The sequence below is a fragment of the Metopolophium dirhodum genome, chromosome 1 (genome assembly GCF_019925205.1).
Source record: "Metopolophium dirhodum isolate CAU chromosome 1, ASM1992520v1, whole genome shotgun sequence".
NCBI classification, from domain to species: Eukaryota; Metazoa; Arthropoda; class Insecta; order Hemiptera; family Aphididae; genus Metopolophium; species Metopolophium dirhodum.
Window position 1 is genome coordinate 126,262,279 of NC_083560.1, and position 16,481 is coordinate 126,278,759.

General features: G+C 27.8%; 2 protein-coding genes across 2 annotated transcripts; both read left to right on the plus strand.

Annotated features, from left to right (window-relative positions):
• The first annotated feature begins 312 nt into the window (after positions 1–312).
• Positions 313–3,290, plus strand: LOC132937396 (uncharacterized). Its single transcript, XM_061004213.1, has 3 exons — positions 313–634; positions 901–1,105; positions 2,749–3,290. The coding sequence occupies exons 1-3, from the start codon at positions 535–537 to the stop codon at positions 3,065–3,067; spliced, it is 624 nt and encodes a 207-aa protein (XP_060860196.1). The 5' UTR covers positions 313–534; the 3' UTR covers positions 3,068–3,290.
• A 7,334-nt stretch (positions 3,291–10,624) lies between these two features.
• On the plus strand, positions 10,625–13,655 carry LOC132934039 (33 kDa inner dynein arm light chain, axonemal-like). The gene is made up of 3 exons (XM_061000325.1): positions 10,625–10,735; positions 11,867–12,146; positions 13,456–13,655. Exons 1-3 carry the CDS (start codon positions 10,625–10,627, stop codon positions 13,653–13,655), a joined length of 591 nt encoding a protein of 196 aa, XP_060856308.1.
• Positions 13,656–16,481: the final 2,826 nt, after the last annotated feature.

The window sequence follows — 16,481 nt, forward strand, 5'->3', positions numbered from 1 at the left end:
AAACCAAAATCGATTTTCTCGAAAACATATTTTGCGCAAAAATTCCCGTTTTTCTTTTGTTTTTCATGTCGCTTTTGAAAACTACTAGGAAATTTTCACTTTCGACCACCCAAAGTACCAACTAGATTCACTTTCCTATCATAAAAGTTACTGTTGAAAAAAATCCTAGCACTTTTACTGTCCTAAAAGGTGATGACAGACACAAAAAAAAAAAAATAATAAAAAAAAAAATGATAGGTATGTATAAAAAAAAAGTCATATGTTGTATATGTATGTGAATATTAATGGATCACTGAAAAATAGGCTTTTGCAATGTATATCAACAGTCATAAGTCAAGAAAATTATATCGTATTAAAATATAATATCATATGCTCGTATGCGGTTTATTGGTTGTCCGGTAGGTGCGCACCTAGCGACCCCTTCTTAGGCATGTAAAAACTGTTCGTCCCCGCCGCCGCCTTGGTAGATTATAAAAGAGCCCGCAGAGGGTTTCTGACCATCAGAATTCAGTATTTCAGTGCACCTACAACATCATGACGTCCATAACCAAAATCGTTATTTTGATCACCGCATTCATTGCCATCAGCGGATATGCACTCGAAGTCTTGGGTGACGATATAAATCAACCCGACGGTGAGTACCATAATTGATTATAATTTTTGTTTTTATTTCGTTCTTAGTAAGCACTTTATTGATAATAGTTAATACTATTATTGGTATTTTTTTTTATTATTAATGAATCATATTTTTGCAAATGAAATATTTTTTTGGATTTAGGATTTTTTACTCATTCATTTATTTGCTTTACATAGTTTCTTGTTTGTAGTTTCATGTGTTTATTTAATAATGTCTAAATTGTTTATAAATAAATAACAAAATCCATACCATTATAATTTCAGCTCAAGTTTCCGATACGCCGTCCGACGTGAAGCGGGATCCCCCTTACCTGAGAAGATGTGATGGCATTATTGGCATTTTTGGCTGTGTTACAACCGATAGAAGTCTTAACTATCCGATAAACCGTGACTATTATGACGTGATGCGACCAAAGGACCCAAGTTCTCCCAACACCGAGTTCGTCATCAGCAAGCATGGAAGCCTAAGGTAAATGCATCCTATTTTTTACTTGTTGTTATGGGACCGACGATAGTCATTTATCCTCCTAGTCATTTACCTACTCTATAATATTATCAATATTATTAAAATGCAAAATATCAGTAAATTTAACTAACTTCAGAGTGCTTTACGTCATCGTATGATCATAAGTATAATCATTATACAGTAAAATCGCATATGAATAAAATAATAATGTTATAAGATGTGCCTAATTAAATTCAAAACTTACATTTCGGGGGTTTTTAATACATTTTATGTAGGCATATTTATAATGTTTATTGTAACGTAAAATTAATAATACGTACATTTTTAATCGAAACATCTTTTTTCTTTGTATACAAATACAACTAGTTCCAACAGTTATTATTATATCAGCAGTAGGTAGAGGTAACTATAATAATTATCATTTGAAATAAATTAAATATAATTTTTGTATTATCTCGGAACTCGGAAGCAATATTAAAAACAAAGAAACTAGAATTTTCATTCTTTAATAGCGCACACTTATCTATTTCGTGGTTCATATGTTACTTCTTATAAATATTTACATTTTCTAATTAATGTAGCATTTTTATTTGATTCATGTTAAATAGTTAATATTTATTCTAAATTGAAAAATATTTATGAATATTATTTTCATCCATATTTAAATTTTTCTGTTCTTGAAAATTTATAAATAACATACGATAATCATCTTACTGAGTATTTATACTCATGCCCGGTTGCACAAAAGATCGATAAAAAGAGTATAATAAGCTGTGATAACGGTTCAATAAACAGTCGGATAAATATCTTTTACCATGATTACAATAAAATTTGACTGTTATCAGTGTTAACTATTATCAATATTACATTATTACCATTACCACAAAATAATTTGATCTTATCAAGCAAATAAAGTTATAGAACTCTTTTGAATATGTATCGAACAGAAATCGGGTCCATAACTTCTCGAACCGATAACCCAATATGTATTTAATTGATAAAACTTATTGATCCTTTGTGCAACCTGCCTCATGGTAAATGTATTCCAACTATGATCATTTTGTTGAATAAATATAATTTAGAATACATGTTTTAATTTATTTTTCCATTGAAATTAAAACATGTTATAGTATTTCTATTTATGGTTGTGGTACGGTGCAGTGGTTGGTTTTTACGATGGAAAATCAATTGCTTGTTGGCTTAAACCCACGTATTAATAATACGCTGCCTCCATCTTCAGACCGTTTATTAATTTAATATTGTCCATTCATTCATATTTGTTAAACAATAAAAATTATCTAGTTATTGAATTTGATACACCACAAAATAAATCTAAAAAAGGCAACAAGCAAACCTATGTTTTAAATATAAATTATATATTTTGTTAATAATGACAGATTGAACAGCTGTGCTTGAGATACACAGTTCTAAATCATATTGTTATAGAACTTGAAATAAAAAAAAATTGCGTCTTTCTGTGGTGCCCTACATTTGCATAAGAGTAGCGATATTTGTTGCGGAATTTATATTTAGGGGTATCGGTAGTGCATAACAGAAGAATATATTTTAAAGTAGTGACCACTGAAAAAAATATTGATTGCTTTTCTGTTTCCATTAATACGAATACATTTTTTTTACATGAAAAGGGAACGACGACAAGTTGTAGTTAAGACTAAAGGTTCAGATGATGGTCTTAATTCGGTTATGTCACTCCTCAACAGATCCAGTTCTTCGTTAAGATCCAAGATAAGAAACAGAAATCGTCGATCGCCCTCAACACCAGAGACAACTTCCAATAAAAACACTACAGCGGAGGCACACCCTGTCCGTAATCGACCAGAAAAGATGTCCACTACTAAACGTATTCTTATTTCGTTATTGGCTACTCTTAGTATGCCGTACATGATAATCACTCCAAACATTGATTATGATTATGATAAAAACGGCGAACTTATTACTTCTTGAAATTAATAATTTTATTCAAATATAAGATTATTATAAATTAATTGCGAATCTTTAATATTATTCTTTATATAAATTAAATAACATAATATCTTTTTATATAAATATTATACAGAAGCTAAATAGTAAATACTCTTATTATTCAATATAAAATGTGAATGTTCATAATTATAATATTATTATTCTAATAAATAATCGTAGATTTCTTTCACCTAGTATGAATTTGTTGATATCTTGTCATATGTCTTACCACGAGAATTTATTGTTGGAACTCAAAGTATTAACTGGACCAAATATATTGAATAGTTTACTATGCGGATCCACAAAAAAATGTACCGAAAAAATCTATATTATAGATAAAAATAAATAAAAATAAAATGTCGTTTTTTTGTAATCGCACCACCTGCAGAGAACGGCTGTTTTAGATTTGGCTAATTTTTAAACAAAAATGTTTGTAATAGTACGAATAAGGTTTTTGTAGAATTAAAAAATAGAACAATTGTACGGGAAATTTGAAATGTTGGGAAAAACTTAATGTACGTTTTTAACTACCTAACTGACTGATCAACGTAGACCCTTAAATATGATAGCTGGAGACTTGAAACGTTATGGTACGAGTGTACCACCACTTAGGTGTGCTCTAAGAATGCATTTTCTGAAATTCATATTTTAAAGAGTTATGAGAGAACATTTATAGTTTATTTTTACTTTTTAAATAATTACCTGGTTGTACCTGAAAAATATTGAAATATTAGATATTGGGACCCAGGGGTATGTTAACAATTAACATAGGATTAAATTATAAATATTTCTTATACAAATTCTTGGTAAACATTTGGCCTCAATGTAACATTTATTTTTTCTCACTTTAAATAAACACAGTGTTCTATACTTGAAATAAATATAATTAAAATAAAATAAGAATTTGTTATTTAGATATTATTAATATTATGATGGTTGTTAATTGTTATATAATTGTAAATTTTAAAATACTAAATAATAAAAAAAAATTAAATGTTTGAAACAATTTTAAAATAAGGTAGGTACTTCATACAGGACGGATTTCCTACAAACGGTACAAAAGACGTGTTAATTTGTACCTTTTGTCGGAACGAATGGGATCCTATAAACTAAGTAAATATATTTTTTTAACCCTTATAGCTAGATAGGTAAATGGTATAACCCACACAAAGAATACTTATTGTTTATTTAAATGGTTGCCATTGGTTACATAATGTATTACTATTATGATAAATAGAAATTTGGCACATACATTTTTTTACAAATATAATTTACAAATCTTTGGCACAGGCCACGCCAGGTGGAACAGCTTGTAATATAATATAATCATACAATTCTGTATTCCATACAATTTATAAATATATTTAGTTATTCATAAGATATCATAAGAAATTATTTTTAATTTTGTGTGAATAATAAATATTGAGTATAAATACTAAAATAGGATAGTATAGTTGCAGATGGCGCCATAATGATGTTGCCCAAGGATGAAAAATCTTAAATACGACCATGAGTCTTAAACTTTCTATGATCTCCAGTCTTTGCCCTTTGGGCCATTTCCCATTGATTATTAACATCTCATTTAAATTCAAAATTTAAGGATATTAGCCTGTAAAGCACTTCTTTTTCAAATTCTGTAGTACATGAACATAATAAAAACATTATTTATTTATATTTTAAAATATTATTTTTTATAAAATAATTTATATTGAAAATACCAAAAAGTTGATACAAAACTAATATTTTCTGAATTTTGGTTGATAGTAATGGATATTGATGGCATATTGAGGTGTCCCTGCTATCTCTACTTTTAAACTTTTCGTTATCTATAGGTAATAAAGTTAGAAATATTAACTTTTTGATTGTTTATATAGTTAAAAGTTCAAGGTCAGTTTGATTTTATCACATTACTCAGACTAACGGATAGTTTCAATATCATAATTATTTACAGGGTGTTTGTCAAGGTAATTAATAATGATCACAATCAATATAAGTTTCATCGACTATAAAAAAATAAATATATAAAATAAGATACTACCTATTGTTGCGCAACTCTTAAGCAACTATAATAAATTATAGATGAAATTAAATTTAAAAAAATATAACCAATAAAAAAATATATGATTTGCCTACTTAATTATTATTTAAACCACTCATATTAATAAATTATATAGATGAAGTTATTATTTTAAAACATTTACTCATATATTTGTACTTGAAGGTGCCAATATAGCGATGTATTATTATCATCACTAAAAGATAATATCTTCACAGTTTCATTGATGACTTTGATGTCTTTGAAGCGTTATAACTGTCTTTTGTAAGACTATTAGCTGGTGGATTTGTCATTACTTCACACATTTAATATAAATAAACCAATAATATAAGTAATTAAACATAATATTAAATGTGAAAGTATTGTAAGTTTTAATTTTATTGGCCAATAAAAAGAGGATATAACATACATTTCACTTTTTTTGGAGAAAGTGACCATCAATTTATTAATGTCATATTACATTTTTCCTGACATTAATGTTCTCATCGCTATACTGATGTAGCAGTTATCAATTTCAGACGCTAAGTTGGAAATTAATAGTTTAAGTACAACGATTTGATTATATAACATTTTAATATTCGTTTGAGATATAACACTTGAAAATATAGGACACGAGAATAAAAACATCGTCATCGGCATTATCATGTCAGTGTTGATTAATTCTTTTTACCATTCTTCTGGCTTTAAATAATGAATCGGTAATTTACATACATGTAATATTTATGCTAACAATAAACGGCTACAATAATAAACCTTAAAAAGACCCATCTTATCCAACGATCCGGAAGGGCTGCCACTAAGAAAAAAAAAGAACGCCTTAAAATACACACATAGGCAATTCATCACTCGACCCCACTCACTGGATAAAAAAAAATACTAATTTCTACTATTACTTTTATAATCTGCAATCAATGTCAACTAGACATGGAGAATTTACGTAATAAAAAATATCAGTAAATTTACCGGTAAAATAATGTGGTAAAATAGCTAAATCTTAGAGCCATTGTGATTTTTCACTATTAGACATTAGTAAATACGATTTGTATTAGGTACTAATGTTGTATACCTACTTGTTAAATCTAGTTCTTTCTAATAATAACAATAATAAACGACAAATTTAAAAATTGTATCTAAAATATCTATTTTTCTGTATTAGACATTAGTAATTAATACATGTTATGAAAATAATAATATTAATCCACCATAGGTAGAATACGACAAACTTGGTTTAACTTTGATAATTTAGAGTTAAATCATACACTCACGTGTATAAAATATAAATATAACCTACTAGCTGAACCCGTGCACTTCGTTTCCCTTTAAATATCAACTCAAACTTTGTTCAATTCGTTATTTAATATTCGGTGTATGGTGTTCAAAATTAATCTCAACTTTTCCGTTACCCTGAATGAAAATTTTGATTCACAACTGTATATTATCAGGTAGGCAATCTACCTGCGGTAGATCGCGGACTCCATTCTGTTTGTACGTAAGTGTATGATTTAACTCTAAAGTACCAAAGTTATTCCAAGTTTGTCGTATTCTACCTATGGTGGATTAATATTATAATCAATTAATACAAAATACTAACCTAACCTGTTGCGTCACTGTTGTATTTTTGACAACCATATTTCCTACTTTTCCAGTGGATTTTCCTAAAATTTTCTTTCATAGAAACCTTCTCCGTGATATACTCTTTCGTTTAAAAAAAAGATCAAGAAGATCTGATAAGTTGTTCCAGAGTTTACCCTGTACAAAGAATTTCATTTCACATTTATATAGTTAGATATAGATTGATAAAAAATAATAATACAAATCAACAAACTCGCCCGATTAACCAATAACAACCAATATAATATTATATTAAATATTTAACTAACTTTTTTATTATTTAGTTTATTTTTTTCTGGACTGGTGGCGCCACTGTTGTTTTTGACATCCAAATTTTCTACTTTTCCGGTGGATTTTTATAAAATTGTATTACATAAGAACCTTCTCCTGACAATTATGAACACTACAAAAAAAGAATTAGCGAAATCAGTGTAGCCGTTCATGCGTGATGCGATGAAAAATGGAAACAGGGATCCATTTTTATATATGGAGAATAACATAGAACATTGTTTTAAATTATCAATCCGTAGATATTAAAGTTGAACATTTTATAAACTTTTAACTAATAAACAAAATAATTATTAAATTTTAAATTTGATTTATTTTGTCAAAATTCGAAATTTAAATGCTTATAAAAAAAATTGCCTACCTATGTATTTTTAATATTTTTTGTAACAATATATTAGGAATCTTGTACTAAATGATCACGCTTTTTTACCCAACAAATTGTGTTGACAATAATAGAAAAAAAAAATTGACAGCTGACAATGTCCATAAATAACTCACAAAGAGTCAAAATATTTTGAAAATGTTATGGTGTATAGAAGATGCTAAACATCTAGTCAAAATGTAATGTAACAATGGTCATTTGTTTTAGAGTTACACCAAAAACCAAAATCAATTTTTTTTTTATTGTTTTTCCCGGCGCTTTTGAAAACTACTGGGAAATTTTTACTTTCGGCCCTTCAAAATACTAACTAGATTCACTTTCCTATCAGAAAAGATATTGATCCAAAGCACTAAAGATCCAAGCACTTTAACTGTCCTAAAAGGTAATGACGGACACACACACCAAAAAAAAAAGCACATATCATTGTAAAATCAATACACTCATTGCTCTGCTCAAAATCTAAAACAAATTTTAATAGAAAATTATATTGTTTTAAAATTTTAATTTTAATTTTTGTGTCTGTCATCACCTTTTAGGACAGAAAAAGTGCTTGGATTTTGTTCAACAGTAACTTTTCTGATAGGAAAGTGAATCTTATTGGTACTTTGGGGGGTCAAAAGTAAAAAATTCCTAGTAGTTTTCAAAAGCGACGCGAAAAACAAAAGAAAAATTAAGGAAAAACGGAAATTTTTACGCAAAATCTGTTTTTGAGAAAATCGATTTTCGTTATTGGTGTAACTCTAAAACAAATGACCGTAGGAACATGACATTTTGACTGAATGTTTATATTAGCATTTTCTATACACCATAAAATGTTGAAAATATTTTGACTCTTTTTGAGCTGTTTACGGACATTGTCAGTCTTCAATTTTTTTAGTTTTTTTTTCTATAAATATCAATAAAATTTTATCTGTTGAGTAAAAAAGCTTCAAAATTTAATAGAAGGCTCCTAGGTTATTGTTTCATAGGCAGATGAAAACAATTAAAAATCCTTAGTCACAGTTTTTATTTATAAGCATTTAAAGTTCAAATTTTGACAAAATACGGAAAAATCACGAAAATTAGCAAATTATTTTGAGTTGAGAATTCATAAAAATTTTCCTTTTTAAATCTAAGATTTTTAAATGTAATATAAGATTACTTATAAATTTGTCTACCCTTATCAAAAAAAAAATGTCTACAAGATACTTAAATTAAATTTTTATGGGCGTCTTAAATTTTAATATTTTTACAACATTTGATAATCACTCGATTTCTCATGTAACAATTTTCTTATTTTATTGTAATTTAAAATGAATGTCTGTAGATACTTGAAAATTTCACTGAATGTTTATATTAGCATTTTCTATACACCATAACATTTTGAAAATAATTTGACTCTTTTTGAACTGTTTACGGACATAGTCAGTTTTCAATTTTTTTAGTTTTTTTTCAATAAATATCAATAAAATTTTATTTGTTGTGTCAAAAAGCGTGAAAATTTAATGCAAGGCTCCTGATATAATGTTTCAATTGCAGTTGAAAAATATTAAAAATACATAAGTACAATTTTTTTTTATAAGCATTTAAAGTTCAAATTTTGACAGCATTTATAAAATTTATAATTTATTAATTATTTTGTAGTTAAAAATGTATAAAATGTTTAACTTTTATGGCTAAGGATTGAAAATTTAAAACAAGGCTCCACGTAAATAGTTTATATATAAATTACTTTATTCACAATAATATCATCAAATATACTTATTTCATAGGCTCCTATCATAGGCTGACTGACCGTTTTCGCTCAGAATCGTTTTTCTTATACAATGATATTATATAATTGAATTTAAATTTAACATCATCCATTACAGTGACCCACTTGTAACCTACTGTACAGCAGAGCGACATCCACTTATCCACCTTTTTTTTTTATAAGCATTTAAAGTTAAAATATTGACAAAATACGTAAAAATGACGAAAATTTGTAAATTATTTTGAGTTAAAATTTCATAAAAAATTTTCTTTTTAAATCTAAGATTTGAAAATGTAATACAACATTCCTCATAAGTTTGTCTACCTTTATCAAAAAAAAAAAATGTCTACAAGAAAGTCAAATTAAATTTTTATGAGCGTTTGAAATTCATATTTTTACAACATTTGATATTCACTCGATATCTCATGTAACGATTTTCTTATTTTGTTGTAATTAAAAAACGTATGACTGTAGATACTTGAAAATTTCACTGAATGATTATATTAACATTTTCTATACACGATAAAATTTTGAAAATAATTTGACTCTTTTCGAGCTGTTTACGGACATAGTCAGTTTTCAATTTTTTTACTTTTTTTTTCTATAAATATCAATAAAATTCTATTTGTTGGGTAAAAAAGCGTGAGGTTCCTAATATATTGTTAAAAAAGCAATTACATATTAGCAATTACACATTTTCCAAATATTTTGACTTATTTTGAGCTGTTTACAGACATTTTCAGTTACCATTTTTTTTCTATAAATATCAATTAATATAAGGCTCCTAGTATATTGTTTCAAAGGCAGATGAAAAAATTTAAAATTCTAGTTACAATTTTTTTTATAAGCATTTAAAGGTTAAATAATAATAGGTTAATAAGCTTTGCCACGCTATAGGTACTTAATATACTGAGATGAATAATAAATCTATATAGTATCGTTGTATCTTTTGTACAAAATCATATACGATTGAGGAAAATTAAAATTTGCAGAGTGCCTATAGGTAGGTAGGTACTTGAATTTATATTTTAAACAACCATGGCCAACCGTAAAAATAGACCTGTGTAATATTAAAATTTATTTTAAATCATAAATTCAGTCATATCACGAGATTAATCACTTCTATCATAGTTTCTATGGTTTCTATGCAATTTATTCAGTTAATTTTTAATAACGATATTTTTGTTTATACCAATATAATATGATATTGTTGAGTTTTTCTTTAAGATATTCACATAATTTATAAAAGTAAGCTATATTTTTGTTTACACGTTACATACACAAATTATTTAATAGGCACTTAAATCTAACACAAGTAAAATTAAACATAATATATTATATAAAACTAAAAATAATACCTACCATGTTAAATTGGTAGACGGTATCACATTAAGTGCACCTATAATTTATTTTTATCTTATTCCCTATGGTATATAGATTATTAATTTTTCAGTAGAAACTGGTATTAAAATGAGTACTATCGAAAAAGTACTTTCATTTGAAATAAATTTGGTGCAGTTTGATAATCCAAAATTGATAGCCACCAAATCTATGCCAACACTTTCAACACAGTCCAAACAAGTATTAACCTACGATATAATATTTATAAAATACCTTATTTTCATCATTCCAGTCTAATTATAATATTACAATACTACATTTATATTTATTTTCGTTGTATGTAAAGACGTAAAGATATTATTTTTAACATAATATTATAATATTTCGGTATCGTATTATTAGGTATGTATGATTTATGACTAAATATCTAATATAATATGTTACCTGCGACCTACATATCAGTTATCAGTAATTACTAATTTGAGACTATAAAATGAACATAGACCATAATCTGCGAATGTACTATGCATGAACCATAGATATCTCTAATATCAATGGTACGGAGAAACATACTGATACCTGTATGTTTTGAACTCGGTTCACGCATCTGCGCTGCGTGACGCTGTCAACTTGTTGGACCACAAAAAGCAGGCAGGCTTATTTCATAATATAACTATTAGTACCTAATAATTAAAACATTCCTGCGTGGACTGTACGATAAGTTTACCTATGGTTGATCAACCCAGTTACAACTCATTTGCGAACAATATTTACGAACTTAAGTAACCTTTTTTTAAAAAAATTTTATTACCTACATGGTGAGTACATAACCTGCGTAGAACATTTTTCAAATTTTCTATTCTATAGTTACCATATGCCAGGCGTGCAGAGACGGATTCTTTATGTGGAGGTACCTATTTAAAACTTCTATCACAATATTTTCATAAAATTTACCATTTATCGTTTATAAAACTCAAATTCAGAGTTAGATTGAATTATTTTTAAATCCTAGAATTTGATTGAGCCCAATTTTTAAAGATATTTGTTTTCTAGAATTCAAAAATTAACTGTAGGCTGGGTGCACCCCAAAGCAGAAAGCAGTGTGAAACGGGTGGCCAGGTTATTACAGTAAGCATGCATTATGCATTGCTGAGTGTTGTGGGTTATTTTTTTCACTTTTCAACATTTTATTTTTATTAATCTCATGATTTTTAATAATTTTTTTAGTTTTTAGGTGAAACAACTAATGGGTATATCCTCACGGGACACTCTGTATATATATATATATATGTATATTATATTATATATACATAGATAGATTAAAGGCAGTATAAATCTTATAAATTAGTTAGAATAATTTCATTATTATAGGAAAAATATTGTATGGAAAGCAATGTTAGCGTAATGGACTCTGGCGACTATGTTGATGAGACTAAACAGCGTAATTGTACAGCCGTCTTAAATAGTATATTACCACCAAGGGAATGGGAAATGGATGGTAAAATATTTTCTCAACAAATATCCATTCAACCGGCCACTAAACGGGATGTGAAAAATCTTGTTGAGAAATTTGACACATATTTAAAAAAATACAACGCCAAAGAGGTGGGGATTTGCCCGATCAAACAAGAAATATATAATCAATGTTTTAGTAAGAATATTTAACTAACTATAATAATATGATGAGTTTGTATGACAGAAGTGATAGGTACATTACAAACGTAGGTATTCGACCAGAGTTGAATGGCTCATGAAACGGTGTATACTTTTGAGTGGCTTTACCTTATGTGCAGTAAATAGCAGAAAAACAATAGTTTTCAGTATCACGTTTCGTTTATTAATATAATATTTAGTAATTTATTTATTTATTGTTATATTTACGGGAAAATACCGTTTTTACAAGATTATAATAACTATTAGAAAATGTTTCCATAAAGTATGTAATACAAGCAGGCCCCCCAAATCAAATTTTTGGCTCCTGTACTAAATTTCCTTTCAAGCCCTATACAAAACTTCCAAAAAATACAATCCGTTAAAGCAATATGGCCGTATGGGTGACCCATATACAATGTCTAGGTAATAAATGGTTAACCGTTAACCTATAGCTTAAAATAATAAAATTACTATCATTACTCATCGTACCTAATTGCCAATCTTTTTATACATGTACCCAGACAGCAAATGTTTGAGTAAAAATATCATTTTAACATTATAATAATATTATTCGTGATTATAATATTATTATAATGTTATTATAATATTATCATTTCAAAATGCTGTCTGGGTAAAAGTTCCTTACTTCACTCAACCATTTATCAACCCAACTTTTTTATTTCTGAAATTTAATTTACGTAGGTATAAATGTGTGATTTTATATGTTTAAGACGATAAAAGTATCAAAATTTCAATATAACGTTTAGTTTTTTACTCATTAAAAAAGTTAAAAGTGACAATTTTGTCAAACAGTGCGTCATGGTGACTTAATATAAAATTAAAATTAAAAAAAAACTTTTAAGATTTTTAATAAACTAAAAAACTAAACGTTATATTGAAATTCTGATACTTGTGTCGTCTTAAACATATAGAACCACACATTTATACATGAATTAAATTACATAAATAAAATGTTTAGGTTGGTAAATCGTTGTGTGAAGCGAAGAACTTTTACACGTATAAGACAGGCAATTACGATAAGCCGGACTTAATGACATCACGTTCGTTTTTTTTCAATTACTCATAACTTATTGAATAATGTAAGTAGAAACGTAAAACCATTATTCTTAGAATTGAACATTATTTCAAATGAAAAAAATTAATATTTTTTGTGTTTTGTGCTCCTTTAAGTTAATAACTAATAATTTATTTATTTGGGTTAAGTATATATAACTGATTTAATGTTGGTTTATTTTATAGTTCATAATATAACTTAATTCTCATTCAACACGTGTATTTATATATAGATGAAGTCATAAGACAGGTTACGTTGAACTGTACGGAACGGGGTTTCATGTTGATCCGGATTCGCGATGAACTCCAGATGACTATCGATGGCTATAAAGAAGTGTATGAGAGTGCATTAGCTCACGGGATTCGAAAGTCGTTACAGGCAAGTATTATAAGCACGAAGCTAAAACAAATATTATATTATCAAGTTGACTAAATGTCTAAATATAATATTATAATATTATGAGTACCTATTGAATTTTCTATCTTCACTCTACGGTTTAAATAAATTAATAACATATAATATAACGTAATGATACGTACCTATGTATAAGTAGTGTTAGTGAAATAATTTACTCGTGGGAGAGGGACTGATTTCTAGCATGCAATATTTGTATAAAATTTATATCGTTATAAATATTTAAATCATTGAGGATGTGTGTAACTGTAAATGGCATGAACATTGTATATGCCTAGTGTATGAATACTGTTTTTATTAATCTAAAAACTACCTAATCATTGTGTGAATCTACAACAATGTTAAACAATGAGATAGTTAATTTAAAATTCACATATTTCGTCGAAAGTAAATAATAGGTACCCCAATCAGGCGTGGATCAAAATATATTTGAATGGATCAAATATCTAAATAGGTATCGTATATAAAATCAGAGAATTATTTTATTTCTACGTTATAACTTATTACCTAAATTTTATTTTTAAAAATAAGGTACTTTAATAAATTGAAAACAGTAACAGTTCGGTTAGGTATCGAATTGTCGTTTTAATATCATATATATATGTTTATATTAGGTAAGTATCCGTATATTGGTAAATTTAAATTCAAAAATAATTTACCAACAAAAAATGTTTATTGAAAAAATAACTGAAAAACAGAAAAAAAGGTTATTTGGGGAATTTACATAGGAAGACCCGTGATGACATGATGATCCTAAAGAATTTCTAAATTAAATTAAAATGTATATAGATTATAGTTATGGAATTATAAAGCAACTAAATAAATCAACTAGTCCTGAAATTCGTCCACAGACGCCCCCCCCCCCCTCCCAGCTTAACCAAACCAATAGGATATAATATTTAAGCTTAGGTATATTATAATTATTAATTTGTATCAATAATATCATTGTCTTATATAATATTTTCGGAATGCACTTTGTAAATAAATTTAAGTTTTCGTTATTGTCTTTCCACTTTAGCGAGAACATAAAAGGTCTGAATTATCGAAGAGTGCTAATTATTTGAAGGCCGATAACAAAAGGTTAGAGGCCGAGCTAATGGAAATCACTTTGATGACAGAGAAGATTGATCGAGACACGGCTGAAGAGCGCAAAGCTTTGGTCAAACGTCTAACAGAAGAATTGGATGGTCTGAAAAATGCTAACCAACTGGTCAAAGTAAGTAACGATGTTATTATTTTTAAATATGTTTAATAAAAATAATAATATTATACACTTTACCTACAGTGATTTAAAATGTATAACTAGCTAATAAGCAATTGAGGGTGTAGTGCTACAACTTTCAAGACATAGGCCGGTATTAGGTACTATATATTTTACCAAAAGCACCGTTATTCGGACTGTCCCTTACTACTACCATGTAAGGAGGTAAACTAAGAAAGTGTTTTCTAAAATTAACATTTTAAAGTAGTGCTTACTCAAGATTTGGAAATTGAAAATGTTTTTTCGTTTATAAAATATGGTTGTCATTGGTCATAGATTACATATAACAGTAATGGAAGAAATTTCTATTTTTTGTATTTAAAGTACTCCTCACCTCCATCCAAGCTACTACTTAAAATAGAAAATCAATATTATCGATTACACTATCAATATTATAGAACATTTCCTGACTAAAAAGAATTTTGAAACAAGATACTCCAATGTAATAGCAACATATTTTATACAGTCGAGTCGCGATAACTCGAAGTTGAAGGGGGATAAAAATACACTTCGAGATACGTATTATTCGAGATGTATAACTCGAATTTATCAAAATTAAATCAAAACTTCGAGTTATGTAATGAAATATAATAAAATATAAAAATTATAAAAATGTATGATAAATATATGTAAATAAACGTTGTATAACATAACTAAAATAGATTATAAGTATATGTACATATGTATTATTTATTAGATACAGTAGAAAAATAATTTTTAATTCATTTTTTGGTTTTCGGCTGTTTATTGACAACATCTTCTAATTTTCCTATGGCTTCGAATATAGAAGTATCCACACCTGCGACGGATTCAATAAACTGCCTAACAGTGTGTAGTGATGATATTGCTTGGTTCGCCGTTTTCATATCTAAAGTTCTTTCAGGCTCATTATTTTCATCATTTTCGGAATCACTGTTTGATATATTGATACCCATGATTTCGTTATCAGTTAATAGTCCAGTGACTTCAACATTTTCATCGATTGTAGCACGATCGACACGATCGACACAACACTGTCAATAACATTATTAACCATACATACATACTTACTGTTATTGTGAATGCGCTAATAATCAGTTTCTATATCTACTCATTTTATCTTAAAGTAGATAAAACAAATTATTACGAAATACCCAGATACCCATATATCACAGATATAAATCATATACTTCGACTAAGCTATTCATTACAATTTTATATTCGAGTTAACAAGACTTATAATACATCGAGTGTTATGAGAATTTCAAGGGGAATAAAAAAAAATCGAGTTTTCAAGTTTTTCGAGTTATCGAGGTTCGAGTTATCGCGACTCCACTGTACTTGGTCATTTTTCCGGTCGAAATCGGGTTACACAGCTAGCATACGCCTCCAGGTGACAGGAACTGAAGGTTAATAGCTATTTAAATATATAATTACTATACAAACTAACATGAATAACGCATAGGGCGTAGGTGGATTATAGGTACTTGATAGGGCCGTATATCATTTGCGCATCGTCTGTTTACCTGTGCAAAAATTTGTACATCGTTTGTGCATAAACGGCTGATTATCGTTTGCGCATTGTATGTTTACCTTCGCCAAAC

What these genes read in the sequence shown, in the direction of transcription:
- LOC132937396 (XM_061004213.1), top strand. Translation starts at nt 535, where the DNA reads ATGACGTCCATAACCAAAATCGTTATTTTGATCACCGCATTCATTGCC. An exon ending in CGATATAAATCAACCCGACG is followed by an intron (nt 635 to 900) that starts GTGAGTACCATA and finishes TTATAATTTCAG; the next exon opens with CTCAAGTTTCCGATACGCCG. An exon ending in AGCAAGCATGGAAGCCTAAG is followed by an intron (nt 1,106 to 2,748) that starts GTAAATGCATCC and finishes TTACATGAAAAG; the next exon opens with GGAACGACGACAAGTTGTAG.
- LOC132934039 (XM_061000325.1), top strand. Translation starts at nt 10,625, where the DNA reads ATGAGTACTATCGAAAAAGTACTTTCATTTGAAATAAATTTGGTGCAG. An exon ending in TTTCAACACAGTCCAAACAA is followed by an intron (nt 10,736 to 11,866) that starts GTATTAACCTAC and finishes TCATTATTATAG; the next exon opens with GAAAAATATTGTATGGAAAG. An exon ending in AATATATAATCAATGTTTTA is followed by an intron (nt 12,147 to 13,455) that starts GTAAGAATATTT and finishes ATTTATATATAG; the next exon opens with ATGAAGTCATAAGACAGGTT.